The sequence below is a fragment of the Acomys russatus genome, chromosome 4, assembly GCF_903995435.1.
Source record: "Acomys russatus chromosome 4, mAcoRus1.1, whole genome shotgun sequence".
Lineage (NCBI taxonomy): Eukaryota > Metazoa > Chordata > Mammalia > Rodentia > Muridae > Acomys > Acomys russatus.
The window spans coordinates 18,365,028-18,388,937 of NC_067140.1; the positions used below are offsets into that span (position 1 = coordinate 18,365,028).

The following is a 23,910-nucleotide window of genomic DNA, read 5'->3' on the forward strand; positions in this document are numbered from 1 at the left end:
GTCTACATCTTTGTGTTTCCTAAGTAAAATCTTGTTCAGGCTATAGAAATTTCTCACCCTGTCCTTTTTCCCAACACTAGGTCTATTTAGCCCAATTAAATAAACCCATGGAGCTAATGAGGTACAGTTTTGTTTTAGTTTGTTTTTTGAGACAAGGCTTCATGTAGTCCAGGTTGGCCTTGAACTCCTGATCTTCCTGCTTCTATCTCCCAAGTGCTGGGATTATAGAAGTACGGCACCATGCCCAGCTCACAAGGGCAGTGCCTGAAGAAAACTGACTGAGGCACCAAACACCAAATTCTGGATGTCTGATCTGGAACTTCCAGGCTTTAGAGCAGGTAACAGATCTGGTTGGGTAAGGTTTTCCCTTGTGCAGTGGTAAGTAAATGCCGGGGTACTCAGTATGATGTGACGTCTTGCGCTGTTCCACTCACTACACACCCCAGAACTGTGCCCAGGACTCACAGGCCCCAGAATTTTCTTACTCAATTTGCATTTCAAATTCTGTAACATGCAACAGGGTGTGTTGGGGCTCGCTTGATCTTTGGTGCCACCATCAGTTCAAACTACATTTTTGCTTCACTGGGAGACCAATTCCCTGGGAGAGCCTTGGCCATCCAAGGGGACTGGAACCTTCTACCACAGCCTGTCTGTGGACGACGGTAAAGACGCTCACATCCGTCTATAGAGAAGTTTGCTTTTTTTTTTTTTTGAATTGCAAAAAACAGAGAAAAGGAACCACACAAATATGTAAGGCGAACACTAACAGCTACCAGCCAGGTTAAGACAGAACTTTACCACACGCCCTGACAGAGCATGGGACTCCTTCCCCGACACAGTGCTCTGGGTTTGCCCGTTTCATAACTCCACCAGAGACCCCTCAGTTTTTCAGTTGGAACCCCCCACGAAGCAACTCTCCCCAAGGGGGCGGAGTAGTGCCTAGCCAACCCCACCTTCGAATGACCAAAAGCCACAGCGTGCACAGTGGAACGCTTGCAGGGAAGGCAGCTGTGCTGTGGGCAATCGTCCCGTGGCTGTACTTTGGCACCTATGCCCTCATGAGTCAGCTGCTCCCCTGCTAGAGGCTGGGGAGGTCGGGGCTGCCAGGCCACAAAAGGAAGGCGAGCTCCTCCTTATGGTGTCTACACGAAAAGCTGGAGTCAGATTCGTTCAGATCCCTGAGCCGTCGTTGCCCGGCTCCAGGGCGCCCTCTAGCTGTCCCACGGAGACCAAGGGGCCGAGCTGCCCCGAAGCCACGCTTTCTGAGGGGAAAGTCACCAGGTTCGAGTTCTTACTCTCACCCCAGTCACTGTGCTGCTTCCGATGGCACCTCAGAGAGTCGTCCCTGACAAAGGAGGCACCACACTTGTCACATTGGAAGGCCCTCTGGGTGACAATCTTGGCCGCGTGATGGGGGCTACTCTCCCCGGGCCCATCCTTGCCCTGTGGGGCCCTGTTCTCTGTTTTGGCCTCTTCCCTATGCACCTTGTCAATGTGCTTGGCCAGGCTGCTGGGCCGCTTTGTATCAAAGCTGCAGAAGTCACATCTGAAGGGCCGGTCCTTGCAGTGGACTCTGCTATGCACGCGCAGGGCAGCTGCACTGGAGCATGAGTAGCTGCACTCGGGGCATTTCTCGGGATGGTCGGCCTGGTGCAGCCGGCTGTGCTCCAGCAGGTCAGCCCGGTCCTGGCCCTGGAAGGCACAGTGCAGACACTTGAAGGTGTGCTTGATGCGGATGTGAGACTTGAGGTTCGCCTTCATGGTGCAGCGGACGTCACAGAACTCGCACTTGAAAGGCTTCTCCCCCGAGTGCACGATCATGTGCCGCTTCAAGTCCGAGCTGATTTTGAACTTGGCGCTACAGAGCCAGCACTGGAAAGGTGTGTCCCCTAGCAATGGAAGATGTGATTACATTAGAGTGGGCTGGCAACAGAATCCCCAGCTAGACATGTACCATACACCTGGCCTGCAACTTACTGATAACAACACTCACCATATATAACCACGCAGTACTGTTAGCCTAATTGACAGATGGGGCAGCTGGTGCTCAGAGAGCTCAAGGAACAGGGACTCAAACTCATGTACCCTCCCACTCCTTCCCCTAGTCCGCACTCAATGACGTCTGCATTCTAGAAATGCAACTTATGTTGCATATGTGTTCAACAAGTAAGATTTAAGGACACAAGCCTGGCAAGATGACTCAGTGGTTAAGAGCACCGGTTGCTCTTTCAGAGGACCCCTGCCCAGTCCTCAGAAGCCACATGGTACCTCACAAGCACCTGTAACGCCAGTTGCAGAGACTCTGATGTCCTCTTCTGGCCTCCTCGAGTACTGCTCACACATGCGGTGTACATACATACATGCAGGTAAAAATGTCCATACACATAAATAAAATAAGCAAACCTTAAAAACAGTAACTACAAAAGTTTACAGAGATGCAAAACTATTGTGTTTGATGTGCAATAGTTAGTCAGCGTGTGTTAATAGCTTTTTAAATTTTCTAATTACACATTGAATTTTTTGTTTTTGTTTTTGTTTTTGTTTTTTTATTCCCCCAAGACAAGGTCTCACTGTGTAGCTCTGGCTGTCCTGAAACTCACTATATAGACCTGGGGTGGCCTTGAACTCACAGAGATCTACCTGCTTCTGCCTCCTAAGTACTGGGTTTAAAGGCGTGCACCACTATGCCTGGCTCAGGATGGAATGTTTTCCATAAAGGTAACACACAAGGGTGGCACCAAGCACTTGGGACAATTAGTGAAAAGCCACAGCTTTCTAAGGTGGTTCCGTTTCCAGGCTTTTCTCTGAAGGCCTTGCAGAGGTCTTGGTAATTTTGGAGGTGGCTATTTTAGTCAGGACCAGCTGGCAAGAAGTTAGTAAGGCGCTCTTGCGATTCCTACCTATCAGCTGTGTAGCCATGGCATCACCTTCTACAGCAAACAGCAGGCCACACCAGAACGATTTTGAACATCACACCAACCCGCCCCCCCCAATTACCGGATTACCGGAGCTTCTTTGCTTACACACTTCAGTTCAAGTACGATTTCATTCTCTCTGTGTCCCCACCCCCGCCCCGAGACGGGGTCTTACAATGTCGCGATGGCTGTTATTGAACTCACTATGTAGACCAGGCCGGCCTTGAACTCACAGAGATCCGCCAGCTTCTTCCTCTTAAGTGCTGGGATTAAAGGAGGAGTGTCACCATGCATGGCACATTTTCATTCTTACCAGGCATGGTGGCTCATGTTTCTGATGTCGGCACTCAGGAGATTGAGGCTGGGGGATCACTGTGAGTTTGAGGTCAGTCTGGGTTACAAAGTGGGATCTTATCTCAGAGAAATCGCCCCCCCCAAAATAAAACAGTTTAGAAAACAGGCCTAGGGAGATGACTCAGTGAGTGACGTACTTGGAGGATCTGGGTGTGGTGTACATGCAGGATACTGTATGCATAATAAATAAATAAATCTAAAAACCAAAACAAAACAAAATAAAAATGAAGGTGGGGAGCAATGGAGGAAGACAGCTAGAGTGTCCCTCTGGCCTCTTCCCGTCCTATGTTAAACACCTATACAAGCCTGCACATGTGCATATACCACACACACACACACACACACACACACACACACACACACACACACACGTATATACCACAGGTACACATGCATATACACACATACTTTAAAAGACACAAAATTTCCATTCTGACTATGATTTGCCATATTTCGTTTTCATATTTTTACATCGGAACTAAAGTGTAAATAATTTAAGTTAGGACCAATGAGTGCTAGAGTCAAACACTGAACCAAGATTAACAGCAGCTCCTCACAGGGCCACTGTGCATGGTGTTACCAGTATTCAAAAAAAAAAAAAAAAAAAAAGAAAAAAAGAAAAAAAGATTCTTTTCTTCTATATACCCTCAGGGGCATGGTTTAGCTTACTTCTCTGACTAAACTCTTAAGGAAAAGTAATCTCACACAATCTTGAAATTATTTAGTCTCTTTGGTTTCTCTTCACATGCAATTTTGAGTGGGTTTCATAATTTCTGGCATACTTAGTGGGTTTTTTTGTTTTGTTTTGTTTTTCAGTGCCAGTTAGCAATACTCAAAGCAGCACTGACAATAATTTATGATTGGGGGGGGTCATCACAACATGAGGAACTGTATAAAGGGTTGCCCCAGTGTTAGGATCTCCCAATTTAGGGGGCCTTGCTTTCTCGGTGTTCTCCACCCCTAGCAACTCTACTTCTAACTCACGCCTCTCTTTCTTACTATCTCTCCAAGACTCTTACCTGCATTTCTGCTGACAACAGACATCAAGTTAAAGGCAAAACCCTTTTTTTCCTAATTCCCAAGTACTCTCTGACTTCCAGCATTCGCTGCTAGGCCTAGCGTATTTCCTGGCACTAACCTGAGTGGGTCAGAATCCTTGGCTGGCTGTCCATGGGAGGAGGTGACTGCCCTAAACAGAGACACACGGATGGATGCACGGCTTCCCCTGCAACTTAGCAGGCTGAAGAGCACTGCTGTTATCTACTGGCTTCTTCTCTCCCCCCCCCCCCCCCCGCCCCAGTACAGTGTGGCCTTGGATATCTGTACCGCAGTTCAGAGTTCAGAGTTCTCGGGGCACTCAGATGTCAGCTGGGAAGGCTGGCTCTGAGGACCCATGCTGTCCACTGGAATACAGCTTTCTTCACTCCAAGTCTTGAGTCTTTGACTAGACTACTGTCACGCTCTTGCACATGGGATAGTTTTGCTGGCTATAGAATTGTCTGTCCAAAGCCAATTACTTTGTGACTTAGGGTCTCATGTATCCCAGCCTAACTCTGATTCCCATTGCTTTCTACCTCCCATATGCTGGGATTACAGGTATGAATTAGCACACACCTGACTTATGAGGTAGGTACTGGGGTTGGAACTCATGGCTTCATGCATGTTAAGCGACTCAGCTACATTCCTCAGCCCTTCTTAACTCAGTTTAAAATGCCAACGCATTCCTATTGTCTCAACGCCATCCATGAGCTTATTGAAATGTTTGCATCTCATTGTGAATGCCTCACCACTCCACCTACTTGTATGTGTATAGGTGTGGACCATGACGGGTTGTTTTTATCTTGTGGAGTCCTACCAAGAAGGGAAGGGCAGTCTTCCAGAACAAGACGTGTATGTGGCTTACAATCACACTCAACTGACTGAATGAAGTCAAGAAGGCACTAAAAACATCGAGTTGGCTGGTCACTTTTATCTGAGATGCATACTTTGACATGCGGCTGTTGTGATGGGCACCCATCCCCACCTGCATTCTATGTAGTTTCTATAAATTAATTTATTCATATTACATTTTGATGGTTATCCCATCCCTTGTATCCTCCCATTCCTCCCTCCCTTCTATGTAGTTTTAAAATGCAATGGTCACACTTTTCTACTGAAAAATTGCTGTTCTGGGACTCCAAACCTTTATTTCTACTGGCAACGCATCACAGTTGCTTGAGTCTTAAGAAAGCACAGGTGAAGAAATAGGGCAAGTAAAGCAGAGAGCTCCCGGGTGAGGGACTTGCCTGTGTGCGAGCGCAGGTGCACGGTGAGCTGGCTGGAGTTGCGGCTGGCGTAGGGGCACAGCTCGCACTTGTACGGCCGCTCATCTGAGTGGATGCGCAGGTGCTTCTTGAGGCTGCTGCTGTCCACAGCCGCATAGTCGCACAGGTGGCATTTGTGTGGCTTCACACTCGTGTGGCAGCGCATGTGCATGGTCAGGTTGTCCTTCCGGCTAAAGCACTTATCACAGAACTCACACTTGTGCGGCTTGTCACCTTCAAACACATAGGCAGTCAAGGTTATACAATTTCTGGGTCAGGGTTACGTCTCTCGGTTTCTTTTTTCTGTTGCTGTGATAAAATACCCTGGGCACAAGCAACTTAAAGAAGAAAGGGTTTATTGTGTTCACAGTTCATGCTTTGGTCCATTACAATTGGTAAGTAGCTTAAAGGCTCTGGTCACATTGTGCTCACAATCAGAAAACGGAGGAATGAATGTCTGTTGCTGCTCAGCCCCCTTTCTCTATTTAAACACTCCAGGATCCCAGTTATGGAATGGTGCCACCCAAGGTGGGCAGGCCTTCCCGCCTCAATCAACTCCACCAAGACAATGCCCAAAGGCCATGCCCAGAGGCCTATCTCCCAGGTGAGTCTGGAGTCTCTCAAGATGGCAATTGCACTAACCATCATGAGGTGATAGTGTGGGCAGGTGGGCCTGCAACCCCCTCTGTCCATTGGCTGCACACAGAAGGGGAAACCAAAAGTCACCGAGTGAGGAGCAAGAAAGCAGGCAATGCATTGATGGCTTAAACACTACGGAATCCCAACAGATTAGGCAAAAATGAGAGGCTAACTCCCAGTTGGGATAAAAGAAATGGTGACAGAAGCATGCAAGGTAGGGAGTGACAGGTGTAGGGGTCTTGGACAGATTTCAGCTTCCCAAACGATGAAGTTACTCAGAGAATGTTGACTCTCTTACGACTCCCCATCTCCATCCAGGGGCCTCATGTAACTTAGGTTGTCCTTGAACTCACTCTGTAGCTGAAAGTGACCTTGAACTCCTAACTTTCCTGCTTCTACCTCCCTGAGTGCTGGGAGCCATTATGCTCACTGCCCACCTTCTTGGTTTTGTTTGTTTTGTTTTTCTGACAGGGTCTCACTGTGTATCCCTGGCTTTTGCGGAACTCTCTATGTAGCTTAGGCTGGCCTTGAACTCACGATCCACATTCACCTGCCTCTGCCTCCTGAGTGCTGGGATTAAAAGTGTGCATCATCACTATGCTCAGCCTTTATATCTTTTTTGGATCAGAGTTACTCGCCTTGAGCTTCTATTTTATTAGAGGGGGAGAGAGGAAAAGGGGGGGGGAGAGAGACAGAGAGAGAGAGAGAGAGAGAGAGAGAGAGAGAGAGAGAGAGAGAGAGAAGAGAGAGAGAGAACACAAACTCTCATGACACCATGCAGGGGGGTGATGAGAGGACAACTTTGCTTGTATGGGTTCCGTGGGTTAAACAGGCTTGCTCAGCAAGAGTCTTTTATCCTTTGAGCCATTTCACTGGTCCTTTCTAGTAATAATACTTTTTCAAACACACTATAAAAAATCAGGCATGATGGTGGGCTCCGGTAATCCCAGCTTGTGAGAGAAGGAGACAAGAATCAAGAGTCCAAAGTCGCCCTCCACTACGCAGTGATCTGGAAGCTAGCGCGGGATACAGGAGACCCTGTCTCAAAACCAAGAAAGTGCACCACTACGAGGCATCTTCTGGTGATGATGATGGTGATGCCTGTCCCCTTGAAGGCTCGGCTGTGACTATATGTACCTTTTGTTTGGGGTGTCCAGGGCAGGAGAGGTTGTGGGACTGTATGGGGAGTTGCTTTTGGTCCAGTTTCTGTGTACACCCAAAACTGCTCTAGAAACAATATGTATTAGGAAAGGAACAGGAAATAAATTCAAGGACCACAGTCATGGCTGGGTCAAGGCTCAGTGGTAGAGCTCTGGCCTAGCATGCGCAAGACATGGCCAAGCATGCTCCTTCAGTATAAAAAGTGACAAAAAAACAGAGAAGCCACCTCTTGTATTTCAGAAGTCGCCTTTTCTAACCATACATGAGGCAAGAATGTTATCAGACATGTGTGTGTCAGGCCTGTGTGTGTATACCTTTACCATGCATATGTGTGGGGGTCAGAGGGCAATTTGTGGGAGTCAGTTTTCTCCTTCCATCATGTCATCAGCTTGGTGGCAAGTGCCTTCACTTGCAAAGCCTGCCTTCCTCCCTCCCCCTTCCTACCCCATTTCCTCCCTCTGCAGGATCTCCAGCAGTCCAGGCTGTCCGCAAATTCTTACTGTAGTTGAGGCCTTGAACTCTTTCTCTCTTTTCCTTCTGAGACAAGGTCTTTCTGTGTAGTCCTGGCTAGCCTAGAACTCGCTCTGTAGACCAGGCTGGCCTCGAATGCAGAGATCCTCCTGCCTCTGCCTCCTGAGGGTTGAGTTTAAAGGCATGTGCCACCATGCCTGGTTGAGGCCTTTAACTCAATCTCTCCCGCCCTTAAGACAGGGTTTCCCTGTGTAGCCTTGGCGGTCCTGGGCTCGCTATATAGATCAGGCTGGTCTTGAACTCACAGAGATTCACCTGCCTCTGCTGAGATTACAGGCGTGAACCACCATGCCCGGGTGACCTTTAACTTTTTTTCTTTTTTCTTTTCTTTTCTTTTTTTGCTTTGTTTTGTTTTGTTTTTCCTTTGGTGGGGGAGGTTTTTGGGTTTTTTGTTTGTTTGTTTGTTTGCTTGTTTTTGAGACAGGGTTTCTCTGTTTCACCCTGGCTGTGCTAGACTCACTTTATAGACCAGGTTGGCCTCAAACTTACACTGATCCGCCTGTCTCTGCCTCCCAAGTGCTCGGATTAAAGGCTTGGGCCACCAAGTCCGGCATGGCCTTTAACTCGTGATTTCTTCCACTTCAGCTTCTGGAGCTCCTGGCTATGGAAGTCCACCACCATGCCCTCTTCCTTTTTACTTTCTGTCAGCTAAGAGATGCCAAGAGCAAAACCAGATGCCGTGAACTCAAGGAAATCAGCCCTACCTTTCTAGGCCAAGGATGGGACCTTCTTCAGCTTCCTGTATTCTCAGCGTGCTTGTATCAAGCAGTTAAACATCCGCAGAGTGTCTATTTCTCTAAGTCACCCTTGGTGCAAAGAACACCGGGGCCAATGGATTTTGGGTGTAGTTTTCTTCTGCCCACTAGATGGCAGCAGTGGCAACCCTCGTGCGTCACCCCCCCCCCCCCCCCCGCCGTCCCCCTCCCGCGCCCCAACAGCTAAGGATGAGTGCTCAAGCTATCCTCAGGATACTTAGTGGCCCGGAGTTGGCCTCCGTCTTGGCAGTATTTCCTCGTCCCCACCTACCCCTGCATGTTTCCAGGGATGCCTGGCTGCCTCATCTGCTGAGGACCGATCTTCTTCACTAAAAAGGAGGAGGTCGACCTTCCTTCATCCTTTGGCTCAGCTTCCTGCCCATCAGCCCAGAAGCTATCAGAGGTCCAAAAGGCTCTGGGATCTCAATGTTGTAGCTCCAAGGTTGCGCTGGGCAGTTGGCCAACCATCTCCGGAGCTCTATGCCTTAACCTCTCTGGATGCTACGGGAACACCACTACATCTCCACTCATTTCACTAGACCAGAAGGGGCGCTGCTCCTGGGCCACAGGCAGAGGGAGAAATGCTGTAGGGATCTCCCACCCCAATCTTGCTTTCCACTGAAGGGGTTCACAGACTGAGATCAACTGCCTTGGTCCCAGAGATGGCAGAGTCTATAAAACTGTGCAGGAAACAATGGGATTATATTTAATGTAGGAGGCACAGTTTACAGAAAGCATTAGAAAAACCAGAACTGTTAAACACGCAGGCCTTTTTCTTTAAGGCAAAGGAAAATGCCTGGCACCTGGTCACCTGGCAGGCTGGAGCGGATCATGTCTAAAACCTGGTGATCTTTTGCCATTGTATGGGGCCAGTCTTCACCTGAATCCCCTAAGATCCCCCCAAACAATCATTGTGCAGGCCCTAATCCTATGAATAGAAAGAACCCTTCTTCTGATAAAGGCCCTATGCACTTTGCATTCTCCATCAATAGACTCCACCCTTACGTTTATTACAAACCTTTCCTCCCTTGGCCCAGATCCCTGGGTACTGTTTATCTGTCAATGGAACTCATTCTTTTTTTGGTTTTTGTTTTTGTTTTATGACAGGGTCTCTCTGCATGGCTTTGGCTGTCCTGGACTCGCTTTGTAGACCAGGCTGGCCTCGAACTCACAGGGATCCACCTGCCTCTGCCTCCCGAGTGCTGGAATTAAAGGGGTGCACACCACGCCTGGCTGGAACTCATTCTTATGTTAAGTAAGGGTCACTGTACTTTGCAAGGGAGTTTTGGTTGTGATAACTGTCACTCGGAGACTTCCTCCAAAGTCTTACCATGTTTGAATGGATTAGGGAAAATAAACCCCTTGGTCAGACTCTGGAAGTTTTTAACCAAGAGCTTGCTCACCTTACTGGTATCTGGCTGTTTGTTTGCAGGGACACCAACAACTTAAGCCACTCAACTTGGTTCCGTTAGCTGCAAACGAAACCAATCCTCAGGCCCAGACAGGCACTTAGAGGGTTTATACTTTAACGAGCTAGGCTGTTTTGGACTTTGGGGTACCACTCTTTGCCTCAGCTCCATCACTGTGGAGGCACATCAGCTGCAGATGATAGCTAGACAAAAGGGCGTGGCAGTGGTTGGGGAGTACTTGGGCGGAAGCTGAGCTTCAGAGACAGGGGTGGTCAGCCGGGGGCCCTCCATCATATAGCAGGGGATAGGTATGAACACGGAGCAACAAAATATTCTGAGGCCTTTCTCCCCTGTAATCTGAGCATGTGGTCAAAAGGTTAGGCATGCCAGTAAGTCAGACCCAGACTAACAGCATACAGGCAGCCCCATTAGCCTACCTCTAGTCCCAACAATCTCTGACATCATCACCTGCTGCCACTGCCAGGTGTGTGTTGGGTTAAAAAGGACCCACCAGCCTCTTACTCTCTGTCTCTTTTTCTGTTTCTTTCTCTATCCTCATGTCTCTGTCCCCGTCTGTCTGCCTGCCTGTCCACATGTTCAGTCACCCTCTACCCCTTCTCCAGGCCCTAATTCCTCTTCCCTTCCCCTCCCCCCAAATAACCCTCCTTACAGCAGGCACATTGCAGCGTGGCCTTTGTCAAATATGATGCCGTTGGTGCCGTGACTGCTAGGTGCTTCAACCAATACCAGCAATTGGTGAGTTAAATGCTTTTCTGAATCCTTTCCCTGGGTGAGATTTTTCTCTTCTACCAGTATGGTCTTGGCAACTCTCTCTCTCTCTCTCTCTCTCTCTCTCTCTCTCTCTCTCTCCCTCCCTCCCTCCCTCCCCCATCCCCACCCCCTTTCTCAAATGTCGAAAATCCTAGTACTAGGTGAGCCATGCCTGTTGGGCAAATTTGCTGTAGGGTCTCTGACCAGCGCATGATGACCCCCACTGGAACAGCTGTACCAATCTGATACTTGTCTCTAGCCCCTCCATGCCTTCTCTCTTCACCCATGGGAACAATGGTCCCATTTGTACCTCCAATCTTTTTGGAGACACCTAGCTTCTAAATTGCCTCATCATATGGCACAATCCATAGGGGGGATCATGAAAAACTCCCCCTTTTTTATGCCTTTTTTCCTGCTCCAAACTTGGTTTCACTCTGCGTGGTCAAATCTTTGCTCTCTGATTTCTTTTATACTCCACTCTCAAAGGAAAAAAAAAATAAAGCCAGTGTGGTGGCGCACACTTTTAATCCCAGCACTCCAGAGGCAGAGGCAGGTGGATCGCTGTGAGTTCAAGGCTAGCCTGGTCTACAAAGGGAGTCCAGGACAGCCAAGGCTATACAAAGAAACCCTGTCTCGAAAAAAAAAATAAATAAATAAAGGATAAAAATCACTGCCTTAAGATATGTTTTTGCTAATGTTACTAATCTATAATAAGCTATAGACTTTTTATAAACTAAATCATACAGAAAACTGTTGTGCCTTATAGTGGTACACCATAAAAAGGTCAAGTTCCCAGTCTCCTTATGAACTGTGCTTATGATTTTTAAGACTCCAACCTAACAGGGAGAACCTAAAGTCCTAGTCTTTAATGATTAAAAAAAAAATACAACTCAATAGTCATCTTAAACTGGTCAAATCCTTTAACATGTCCAAAAATAGATTTGAGTCATGCTGAGAACTGATACAGTCAATTACAGGATTAAGCTTTATTTAGCATCCTGTACAGGTTTTCAGAATTAAACAGAAAGTAACTAGAAACAAGCTAAGTTTGTCTATTTAGATCTATTTGAGATAGACCTGGTCCTCAAATGCTTATCTGAAGAATATGACACAGTTATAGACAGACGATAACATTCTGTTTTATGTTTATAAGGTGTGGTTTAGAGCAGATAACTAAAGACAGACAAGATTAACTCAGATATGCTAACCCTCAAGCCTGTCTGAGAGCTACTGAATATGGCATTAAATATGTTTAAGCTTATTATGACAGACAGAGACTCTTAAGTCCTAACAGTTACTCCCAAGGTCTCTGAGAAGATTTGGGCACAATGACAGATGACTTCAAGCCTGAATCATGGTATGCTAATCACTGGGCCAGGCTGCCCCCAATACCTTGCCCACTACTAGGGCTCAGCCTGAACTGTGGAAAATCTGGAAACCTGGAGAGTTATTTTCTCAAACTGCTGAAAACAAGGTGAGGTCAGTCTCTCCCAAGTTCTTCCTCCACAGAAAAAGCCTCTCATCTTCTGTGCCTGACGGCCAGACTGTCTCTGCCTGTGTTGACAAGGAGACCCCAAGAGCCTGGGACAACTATCTAGGTAGTGAACTATGGTCATCTCTGTCATTTAAAAAATATTTATTTATTATGTTTACGGTGTTCTGCCTGCATGTACACCTGCGGGCCAAAAGAGGGCGCCAGATCTCATTATAGAGGATTGTGAGCCAAGGCCATTCTTACATCCCCGCCTTTTCTTCCTCCTCCAAGCCCACCCACCACCAGGCAGAGAGACTCTCTCTCTGTCTGTCTCTGTCTCTGTCTGTCACTCGCTCGCTCGCTCCTGGGTACCCGACACTTAAACTCAACCCACTTCCTTGTATGTTTGTTCTCAACTGTTAAGTGAATGGATACGTGCCTGTGTGGATTCTGAGATGGCGGTCCAAATCCTTCATGCCGTGGACAGTTTTGAAGTGACAACCTAGGAGAGAAGGAAAGCTGTCCCTTAAAATGCCCGGTCCCCGAATCGCCACGGCAGACTTTGATGGAAGCCCACCCAAGCCTTCATCTCCAACCGTCACCAGATGACAACATCCACTAACACTCCATCACAAAACAGGCATCGTGGTACGTGGCTCTGCTCATGTAGTCTAAGGCTAGTGTCCTGCAGGCGGCTTAGAGAAAGGTGGCCTAGGACGTTTGGGCCAAGGGGTATCTAGTGCGGTTTCCATTTTCCTTCTGTCTGGCAGAGTTCTAGGGACGACAGCCAGCATGTTTGGCATCCTTGGCGATCGCTGTGCCACTGAGACAAGTCCTCAGCCTTTGTGCGTTTCCTTCCTTCCTTCCTTCCTTCCTTCCTTCCTTCCTTCCTCCCTCCCTTTCCTCCCTTCATCTGGCTAGACTGGAACTCACCACACACACTAGGCTGTCTTCAAACTTACAGTAATTCTCCTGCCTCCGCCTCCTGAGCGCTGAGATTCTAGATGTGACCCACCATACTCATGTCTCCTGCACTTTTCACTCAGTGCTGTTTCAAGTGAAAATGGTTTTATGGAGACACTATTGATTCCACACTGAGTCAAGGAGCAGCTGCAAACTCAATTATAGTCTCTCCTGGAGCTCTGCCATTGCAGGACTCACAGAACTGCCCCACCCCCCACCCCAGGCCGTGCACCAACTCTGTGAATGACCTTGGAGTATAATTTGAATTCACTGCAGACCCTGCATCAGTGCTAGGCAGGGAGGGGCTTCCTTCCACCGGGTTTCACCCTTTACCTGGATAGCAGCAGCTAAAGACCCTTTCTCCGAGGGTGGCCGGCTGCTCCTTTGCTTCGGAGGGCGGGGCGCCTGCAGGGGGCTGCTGGGCATCGCTGCCTTCAGCAGAGAGGCCTGCTGGGTTTAGAACATCATGATCTTGCACTGAGGCTGAAATGAAGACAGGAAGGAAGTTTGGCTTGATTGCTCAGCTCCAGCTGTCAAGAAGAGTCTGCGAATAGACTGACTACCTTTTGACCTTCTTGCATAGTTCACCAGTTTCCCAAAAAGTACTTTATAATACAAAAAGCAGGGACTAGAGAGATGGCTCTTGATGATCTTGCAGCGAACTGGAGTTGGACCTCCCAGCACAGGTCCTGGCTGCTTACACTGCCTGCCCAGCCTGAGGGAATCCGATGAACTCTCTGGCCTCCACAGACACTTGCACACCCGTGCTCATATACCCAGACATATAGCTACACGTATACATATTAAAATAAGATGTATCATCTGGGCGAGGTGGCGCAGGCCTATAATCCCAGCACTCAGGGATGCAGAAGCAGACAGATGTCTATGACTTCAAGGCCAGTCTACAAAGTGAGCCCAGGACAGCCAAGGCTACACAGACAAACCTTGTCTTGGAAAAAAAATATCCTTAACCTACTCAGTTGGTAGAGTGCTTACCTAGCATGTAGAGAGCCCTGGAGCTAATCCCTGTCATTATATAAACCAGGCCTGGTGGTGCAGGCATGCAATCCCAGCACCTGGGAAGAAGGTCATGATCATCCTTGGCTATATAGTATATCCAAGGCTAGCCTTGGCTACATAGTGAACCCAAGGCTAGCCTTGACTACATAAGAGCCTATTTCCACCAGGCAGTGGTGAGGCATGCCTTCAATCCCAGCACTCAGGAGGCAGATGCAGGCAAATCTCTTAATGGAGACCAGGGCAACCAGAGCTACACAGAGAAACCCTGTCTCAAAACCCAAAACCAGGGCTGGAGAGATGGCTCAGAGGGATGGCTCAGAGGGATGGCTCAGAGGGATGGCTCAGAGGGATGGCTCAGAGGTTAAGAGTACTGATTGCTCTTCCAGAGGTCCAGAGTTCAATTCCCAGGAACCTTATGGTGGCTCACAACCATCTATAATGTAATCTGATGCCCTCTTACATGCAGCCAGAGCACTGTGTGTGTGTGTGTGTGTGTGTGTGTGTGTGTGTGTGTGTGTGTGTGTCCAAAACCAAAGAAAAAAAAAGAAAAAATAAAAAAAGAAAGAAATCAAACCCCCAAAACCCAACAACTAAAACCTAAAACAAACAACCCCTCCCAAACCTGTTTCCAAGAAGAACAAACAAACAAACAAACAAATGGCTGTGACAACGCCTCTAGAGAAATTCCCAGCCAGCAGGGCGCTTCTCAAATACCGCCAGGCTTTAACATCTGGTTTGTCTGGAGACAGGCTCTCACTATGTATGCAGTCTTAGCTCCAAACAGCCTAGATCAAGACTGGTCTGTAGTGAATCCTCCTGCCTCTGCTTCCATAGTGATATGACTCCAGCCATGCTCCACCAGTCCTCAAAGGTGGAGCTTGGCTTTCTCCTCTTAAGATGTATTTCTTAAAAGACAGGCCATTTTCACTTTATGTTTCTGAGTATTTGGCTTACATGTATGCACGTGTACCGCGATCTCCTGGAACTGGACTTATAAACAGCTGTGAGCCACCACACAGGCGTTAGGAGCTGACCCCAGGTGCCGTGCGAGAGCAGCAAGCGTTCCTCATCATCGAGCCACCTTTCTAGCTGCTAAAGATGTAGCTGTTTTCTTTTCTTTCTAGATAGGGTGGCATTATACAGCACTGGCTGCTGTCTGAAAACTCACTTTGTAGACCAGACTGACTTCAAAGTCACAGATCTGCCTGCCTCTGCCTCCCCTAGACATGTAGTTTTAAAAACAGCTTCCTAGCTGGGTGGTGGTGACACACACCTTTAATCCTCTGGGAGGCAGAGGCAGGTGGATCTCTGTGTTCGAGGCCAGCCTGGTCTACAGAGTGAGCTCTAGGACAGCCAGGACTACACAGAGAGAGACCCTGTCTTGAAAAGCCTTTTTAGCCAGGTGTGGTGGCGCACGCCTTTAATCCCAGCTCTCGAGAGGCGGGGTGGGGGGGGTGGGGGTGTGTGTACAAAGCGAGTCTAGGACAGCCAAGAATACACAGAGAAACCCTGTCTCAAAAAAAAAAAAAAAAAAAAAAGACCTATTCTCCACTGGTTAGTATTTTTGTAATAAATAATAAACAAAAATTATAAGAAAATGGAATTAAAAAAAAAGTCCCAGAATTCTTATGAGGTACACAGAACACTGGCAGCCCCAAGCTGCTTTATTATTACTACTATTATTTTATGTTTATTTTGTGTGTGTGCACACATGGGGTTCACGGACTCATTCGTAAGTTGGAAGGTAACTTGTGGGATGTCTCCTTCCACTGAGTGGGTTCTGAGGGTTGAACTAGGACCATCAGGCTTGGCTGTACACGGCCTTATGCACAGACCCATTGCGCTGGCCCAAGAAGCAGTTTTGCATTGCGCTTAGGCTCGCTTTGCAGCTGAGCTGCTTCGCTTCAGTTCAACCTCAACCGTGGGTTGCACGCCACACTTGAGGCGTTGTGCTCTCCGGGATAAGACATTTCAACAAATTGCTTGAGAGGAGGGAGGTGGAGAGAGCAGTGGAGATGACCACAAGCTGACCCCTGACCCGTGGGGCCTTATCTGGTCTTGAATCAAACACGCTGCAAAAGCCACCTGAAATGGCAAGACATCCTGTGCTGATGGATGGGTTTTAGATTGGGGGCAGGGCGCGTGGATGAAAATGAAGAAGAGATTTAAAACACCTTCCTGCTTTAGGGACAAATGCTGACATGCTTGCAGAGCCAAACAGTACCATAGTTTGGTTCAAACACAATTAAAGAAGGGAAAAGTGTTTGTGTGGAGGACAAACGGGGTTGGCCCTGAGCAGGAACCTGTAGAAACCGAGCAGTGGGTCGCAGGTAACTTGGGCGGGTAACTCTCCCTGATACAGCACAGCATGGGGAACCAACATGGTTTTGTGTGCATGCACATATGTGTATGTGTTCGTGTGCGAAGGGGTGCACACATGTGAAAGCCAGAGGTTGATGGCTGTGTCTTCCGCAGTCATTCAGCGGCTTATTTCTTTGAGACAGGGTCTCCAACTGAACAGAGCTCACCAGTTTAGCTAGACTGGCTGGCCAGCAAGCCCCAGGGATCCTGTCTCTACCTCCCAGGGCTGGGATTACAGATGCAGGTCACTGCCTGCCACTGGTGGAGGGGCTAGCCTGAGGAATGTGGTAAGATCCTCCTGCCTCAAAAAAGACCACATGGGGACTGGAGAGTTGGCCCAGCAGTTAAGGGCATTCTTAACTCTTGAGGAAGATGCTGGGTTCTGTTCCCAGCATCTGGGTGGTGCCTAACAACTGTCTGTAACTCCATTCCCAGAGAATCAGTGTGCTCTTCTGACCTCTGAGGGTACCAGGCACGAATGTGGCACACAGACACTGGGGGCAGTCACTCATATACATAAAATCAGATAAACAAATCTTAAAAAAAAAAAAAATTATGGGGTCTGGAGAGAGAGCTGAGTCAGCAAAATGCTTACCATGTAAAATGAGGTCCTGAGTTCAATCCCCAGGAACTGCTTTAAATGAACAAATAAATAAATAAAAAAGTTGGAAGGGGTTAGAGTGGTAGCTCAGTGGTTAAGAACAGGCACTGCTCTTGCAAAGGACCTGATTTCAATTCCCAGTATCAGGCAGTTCACAAAAGCCTGTAACTCCAGTTCCAGAGTGTCTGATACCTCTGGCCCCACTGGGCACCTACACTCACATGTACACACCTACATACAAATTAAAAATAATCAAGTAGGGCTCTAGGGAGATGGCTCAGTGGTTAAGAGCAATGGCTGTTCATCCAGAGAACACTGATTTGATTCTCAGCACCTACATGACAACTAACTACCTGTAACTCCAGTTCCAGAGGCTCCAACTTGACACTGTTATTTTTAAATTTACCTATATGGGCCTAGTAATTGTTTATTATCAGGCCTATAATTATTATTACTTCAGTAAAACCCACTAGAAATCAATCAAGACACAGACACTTGTCATATTTTAAAATAGTCTTAGTTAATCCGGGGTAGGGCAAATATCAGTTCTCTAAACTACTTCCCATAGTGGGGCAGGTATGGGATCCCTGCCCCAATCCTATGCCATCTGCTTCCAATAACTTCTATCAAGCTACTACCCATCCATAATCCCAAATACTTGCTAATGTTCTTCATCTGTTCCAAATCTCCCATCTATGCCGGCCACATGCTTTTCTTCCACCTAACCCATGGCGGCCTTCTTCTTTCTCTCTCCTTGGGGCCCTCATCTTTCTTCCTGAACTTTTTTAGAGAGGTTAAGGAGAAGTGTGACTATGACTAAGCCCATTGCAAACAAATTCATAAACACCAAAACAAAGCCCAAAAAGATCCAGGAGCCTTCTGCCATGGCGCCTTGGAAAGGGACCATAGCAGTTTTTATTTCATTTTTGTTTTAGGCTGTTAACTCCATTCCCTAGGCCAGTTTATAAGACTTCCAGCCTCCTAGTTCTGCCATCTTCAACCGGCCATTTTTACTCTGTGTCTGTGGCCATCTTTACTCTGGTCCATGGACGCTTTCTGGGAGCTATTCTCCCTTTCAGACTATGACAAACTATGATTTTTAAGAGTGTGGATACCTGTCCCATGTCGCGCATCACATGTTTTTAAATTTATCTGTATGGGCCTAGTAATTGTTTATTATCAGGCCTATAATTATTATTACTTCAGTAAAATCTCCTAGCAATCAATCAAGACACAGACACTTGTTATATTTTAAAATATCCTTAGTTAACCTAGGGCAGGGCAGATATCAATCCTCTAATGGAAACAGCTCAGTGGTTAAGAGCAATGGTTGTTCATCCAGAGAACACTGATTTGATTCTCAGCACCCATATGACAACTAACTATCTGTAACTCCAGTTCCAGGGGCTCCAACTTGATACCCCTCTTTGGCCTATGTGGGCACTGTAAGCACACAACGAACAGATTCATGTGCAGGGAACCACCCTCCAACCCCTGAAAACAAAATGAATAAAATCTTAACCACTGAGCCATCTCTCCAGCCCCAATGAATGAAATGTTAAAATACAAAAACCACCAAAAAGACAACAAGGCAAATCTTGTGTGTGTGCATGCATATGCTTCTAATCCCAGCTCTGGGGAGGCAGAGACAGACCCCTAAAAGCTGTCTTAAGAAACAAGTTGGGCAGTGTCCTGAGGGCACTGGAGACCAGCCTTGGGCCTCTACACATACACACAAGACCTCACTCATACGTAGAGGTGCCCAGGCAGTTCTTTCGTCATCCTGGGGACTGCCAGGGTTTTCAGTGTCAGGAGCAAGTCAACAGCTTGAGACCTCGTCAGAGCATCTGGATGGATACTCAGGCCCTGGCACTAAACTGTGAGCATGTAGCTGCCTAGAGAGATTGTTACAGGGAGGCCTGGCCCATCTCTAGAATTATACAAGCAAAAGAAACTTAGTCTAAATTCTACCATTTCGTTTTTTTTCAGACTCCATTTAATCACAGGGAATAACTAAGTTCAAGGTCCTAGGTCCTAGGGGAGCTGGGGACTTCCCAATAGCTCAAACAGTTATCCAAGTCCAGGCATCTTGGGGACAGCTTGGAAGGAAACAGTTTGTCTGAGTCCAGACATCTCAAGGACAACTTCTCCATCTTGCTGGCAGGGTCAAACTAAGTTCATGTTCCCAGGCCCAGGAACCTACTCCTATCCCTGATTGGTGGAAACTTCCTTGCTCAACCCTCCTGACAAAATATGATTGGACAGTGCTACAGCCACCCCCCCCCCCCCCGCTCCCTCTAGCTTTATGATTTCATCTTTTAAATACATTGTCCCTTCAGGGTCCTAGTTCAGCTCCCCGAATCGGTTCTGTGGCCCTGATCAATCAGTGACTTGATTACAATATATTTTGTTATTCCTGTTGACCTAGTTATTGAGTTATGTTGGATTTAAGTGGACAACCTCCCCCCACCCCCACACATATACACACACAATATCCTCAGGCGGGTTATGACAGAGTTGCTGATATTTTCTCATTTCTAACAAGTCCCCAGCTGCTGGTGGTGGTCTAGGACAGCACCCTGATACTTTGTATTTGATGAGAAATGGATGTTTCTAGATTATTCAGACCAACACACACTCAAATCTGCTGCCCCCAGGAGGTAAGCAGTAGTAAATCTTAGCTACTTACCAATTCACATATTTAAAAGAGAAAACCATAAAATTCGGAAGAATTTTTTTTTTTTTTTTTCCCGAGACAGGGTTTCTCTGTGAAGCCTTGGCTGTCCTGGACTCTCTTTATAGGCCAGGCTGGCCTCGAACTCACAGCTATCTGCCGGCCTCTGCCTCCCGAGTGCTGGGATTAAAGGCGCGCGCCACCATACCCGGCTACCAATTAGGGAGAATTTTAACTTCAGGGTAGCTATGTTGGACTGAAAACTGAAATTCAAATGAGGTGTTGGACAATCAACAGTTGGCCCGCTGGTGAGTTACAAATTCTAGTTGTCATTCTAGCTGTGTGGCCCTGAGTCAGAACTCAACAAGTACTCTACTCAGAGGTCAGTTGTAGTTCAAGTTCACCATTACATATAAAAGAACGTTGTACACAAGTTAGCACATCTCAATGTAAACTTTGAAAAGAGACAACAAAGAAGGGGGCGGCGGGGTGGGGGCAGGGAGAGAGCAGCCAGTCTGGAATTGTGGGCCCCCTCGGCACACTAGGTTGGTACCCCATGAAGCCTCTGGTGTCTCCTGTTATTTAGGGTCCCTTTTGTGACTTTACTAATGTAATGGGTGTCTACTAATATTTAAAATGTTAATACTTTTTTTTTTTTTTTTAAAACAGAGTTTCTCTGTGTAGCCCTGGCTGTCCTGGAACTCACTCTGTAGACCAGGCTGGCCTCAAACTCAAGAGAGCCTCTGCCTTTTAAATGCTGGGATTAAGGCTTGGGCCACCATCACCCAGATAGTATTACTTATTTCTGAGACAAGGTCTCACTATACAACCCTAGCTGGCCTGGAACCCCTTATGTACACTGGGCTGGCCTCAGACTTACAGCCCTCTAAAAGGTTGGGTTCCCAAGATCTGGAGATTTTAAGGCCTCTTGAGCAATTAACAATGGCCTTGAGGGAACACCAAGGTCCTTCACTGGGTGACGCAAACCCTAAGAAGCGGGTGAAGACCCACCAGTCTTCAGACTGCATTTTCTGAAGGGGTGGCTGGGAGCCAGTACCCCTGATTGGGAGGTCAGAATGGGGAACCCTGGGTTCCCTAGAGTGCACAGCCCGGGGGGTTGGATAGAAGCTCAGCTTACCACACAGGACTTTGACCTCCCAGCAGGTTATTCAGAAATTCTTTCCCATAGTGTTCTGCTTCCCCTTCCCCCCTCCCACCCCTAGTAGGGAGGGCTCTCTACCTCACCCTGCCTGTGGCAGGCCAATGCCACCTGGACTTCAGGGTGGGTAGCTTATGAGACCCCTTACTAGGTGTTTTAGAAGAGCCTTAAACTACCCTGTCCCACTGCCTCGGGTGATAGGCTCATCAGAGCCACGGAAGAATCTTCCCAGAGGTTGATGGGGGGGGGGGGGTTGGAAAGGGAATTTAAGACCAGGAAAGCAAAGAGTACCCCTACCCCCCCTTACTGGCAAGGTGCACGTGGACAAGGGCCTAAAGTCCATTTAAAAATCCTGCCCCCGCGGCCCCCCCCCCCGCAGCCCACCTCCCACCCCCGCGTGGTGGCCCGACACCTTTAATCCCAGCACTCGGCAGGTAGAGGCAGGTGGATTGCTGTGAGTTCGAGGCCAACCTGGTCTACAAAGTGAGTCTAGGACAGTAGGACAGCCAAGGCTACACAGAGAAACCCTGTCTTGAAAAACGAAAAGGAAAAAAAAGAAAGAAAGAAAAGAAAAAAGAAAAACAAACAAACAAACACCTCTTCCCGTCCTCTAGCTCCAGGAAGCATGGACAGGAGAAATCTACAAAGTCCTAAGCGAAAGAAAATCTAAGGGGAGGCACCTTAGAAATGCCAAGCTCCAACCTTGCCGGGGGCATGTTCCTGAGGGTGACTGAGGAATGGGTAGAGAGATAAAGGCTCTTCAGAAATGCGGGTTCCCCCAGGGAGAAGGGGACACACGACCTAAGGTACTTGGAGGGGAGGTGTCACTTCTTCGCTTCCAGCTTCGCTGCCACTTGGGTTGGGGGGGGGGGCGGAGGTGGGAGAGGGAAGCAGAGTTTCCTAGTTCCAACAGTGCGGTTCCACCCATCCCATCCCCTACGACTCCACACGCGTCCCAGAGGCATCCCAACCTCCTACTGGCTTCTACTTCACAACACTGTTCCCCCAGTCACTCACCCTTCACACATCCTTCAGGTCCCTGGAAGGTCCCCTCTCAGGGAGGTGCCTAACTCACTTGAAACCCACTCCACACCGGCCCTAAGGACTTCTCTTGCTCTCGGTTTGGGTGGAGAAGAGCTGGTTTATCTTGTCTTTGGCTCCTACTTCGTCCCTCCCTGACGTCACTCACAAAGGCGCAAGTGTGTTTCCAGGATGTCCACCTGGCCGACACGCGGGTGAAGCAAGAGCCCAGGTGCGAAACTCGGGGGTTCCGGCACCCCACAGACAGCCTCTGGGCCCTAAGCATCCCTCTGTCGAATGTGGGAGGCGAATTCCCGGCTCTCAGAGCTTTCCTGGAGCGTAGCGGCTGAGTCAGTTTTCCCGCGGAGGGTGAAATTGACACGCACGCGTAATTCACAAAGACCCGCTGACGCTCCCAGGTCTAGGTCCCCGGACTGGAGCTGAAAGCTTTGCACACCACCATACACATACCTCCCACCCAGGTACCAGATCTGACACCTACGGGGGTTCCGGGGACAGAGACATCAGAGGAACTGTCTCCAGGTCCCAGACTTGAGCTGGAAGCTTCGCGCACCGTTCCACGTACCCCTCCCTTCATCTGACACCTACCGGGGCACACGGACGGGGACATTAGAGCAGTTGTCCTCAGATCTTTGGGCCGGGGCAGAAAGCTGCTTACCATTGCACGCACTCCAACCTCCCCCTACCTAGATCTGACATCCATGGGAGGTCCAGGGACCGGGGAGTGTTAGGGGACATCTGAGAGGCAGTCTCCAAGTCCCAGGACTGTTGCTCGAAGCTTCGAGCAGGATTACATGCTCCCCTTCCCCCGTCCAGACCCAACACCTACACAGTTTCCGGGGTGGGGAGTATACTAGAGAAACTGGGGACAGTCGGAGCCACTGTCCCTGGAGTTCCCGGATACTCACCGGGCTCTGCTGTTACGCTGGGGGCTACTCCGCTTGGCTCATTGAGCTCCGGCTGCGGCTGCTGAGAGCGCAGGTGCTGGGGTTTGGCCTGCTTACGCCGCGACATGGCGCGAAGATGAGGCTCCCGACGAGTCCCCAAGAGTGGCCTCCTGAACAGCGCGCGTTTTCCGACTTTGGAGGCACCCCCACTACCCCGCCTCACCGGCCAAATCGCGCATGTCCCGGCCCCGCCGCCCGTCAGCCCAGTAGAACGATTTATCAAGTGTCCTGACAGCCGCTTGGGCGGCAGCCAGGACCTCAGGGGTCCCGGGAACCCCTCTCCCACGCACGAGCTCCGGCTCCACCCCGGCCCCGCCACACCAGAATCTGCATTTTAACAAGCTCCCCAGGTGATGCGCGCGCACGCTCAGGTCGGAGAAACCCTGTCTGCATTTTAACGAGATCCCAGGTGATTCGTTGGCTCATTAAAATTGCAGAAGCGCCAGCCCTCTTCCCACTTTAATGTGTTCCTAGAGTCGCTGGGGAGCTCGTTAAAATGCAGATTCTGACTCGGTGAGTCTGGGGTGGGGCCCGAACGGCTGTATTTCTAACGAGCTCCCACGTGAGGCCGTGGCCACTGCCACGCGGGCTGGAGAGCTTTTATAATCCCTCTTAATTGGTCCGGCCTGGGACCGTGGCACTGGGAGATTTCTCACAAAAACTCGTAGGGATTTTCTCACGCGCAGGCGAAGGTGGAGAAGGACCTGGGCTTGTGGCGCGTCTTCTCACCTGCACATCCGAGTATACAATTTAAGGAGAACGGGGTGTCTCCAGTTTGCAGGGTGCACTCTTTTTCCTGCAGCCAGTAAAAAAAAAGTATGTTTTGGTTGGC

At 48.7% G+C, this 23,910-nt stretch overlaps 1 protein-coding gene across 1 annotated transcript; it reads right to left on the bottom strand.

Annotated features, from left to right (window-relative positions):
• Nucleotides 1-1,170: 1,170 nt before the first annotated feature.
• On the bottom strand, nt 1,171-23,473 carry LOC127188366 (zinc finger protein 64-like). The gene is made up of 5 exons (XM_051144848.1): nt 23,040-23,473; nt 13,609-13,758; nt 12,752-12,814; nt 5,555-5,806; nt 1,171-1,889 (listed from the first exon to the last, which is right to left on the bottom strand). The coding sequence occupies exons 1-5, from the start codon at nt 23,143-23,145 to the stop codon at nt 1,171-1,173; spliced, it is 1,290 nt and encodes a 429-aa protein (XP_051000805.1). The 5' UTR covers nt 23,146-23,473.
• Between the last annotated feature and the right edge of the window lie 437 nt (nt 23,474-23,910).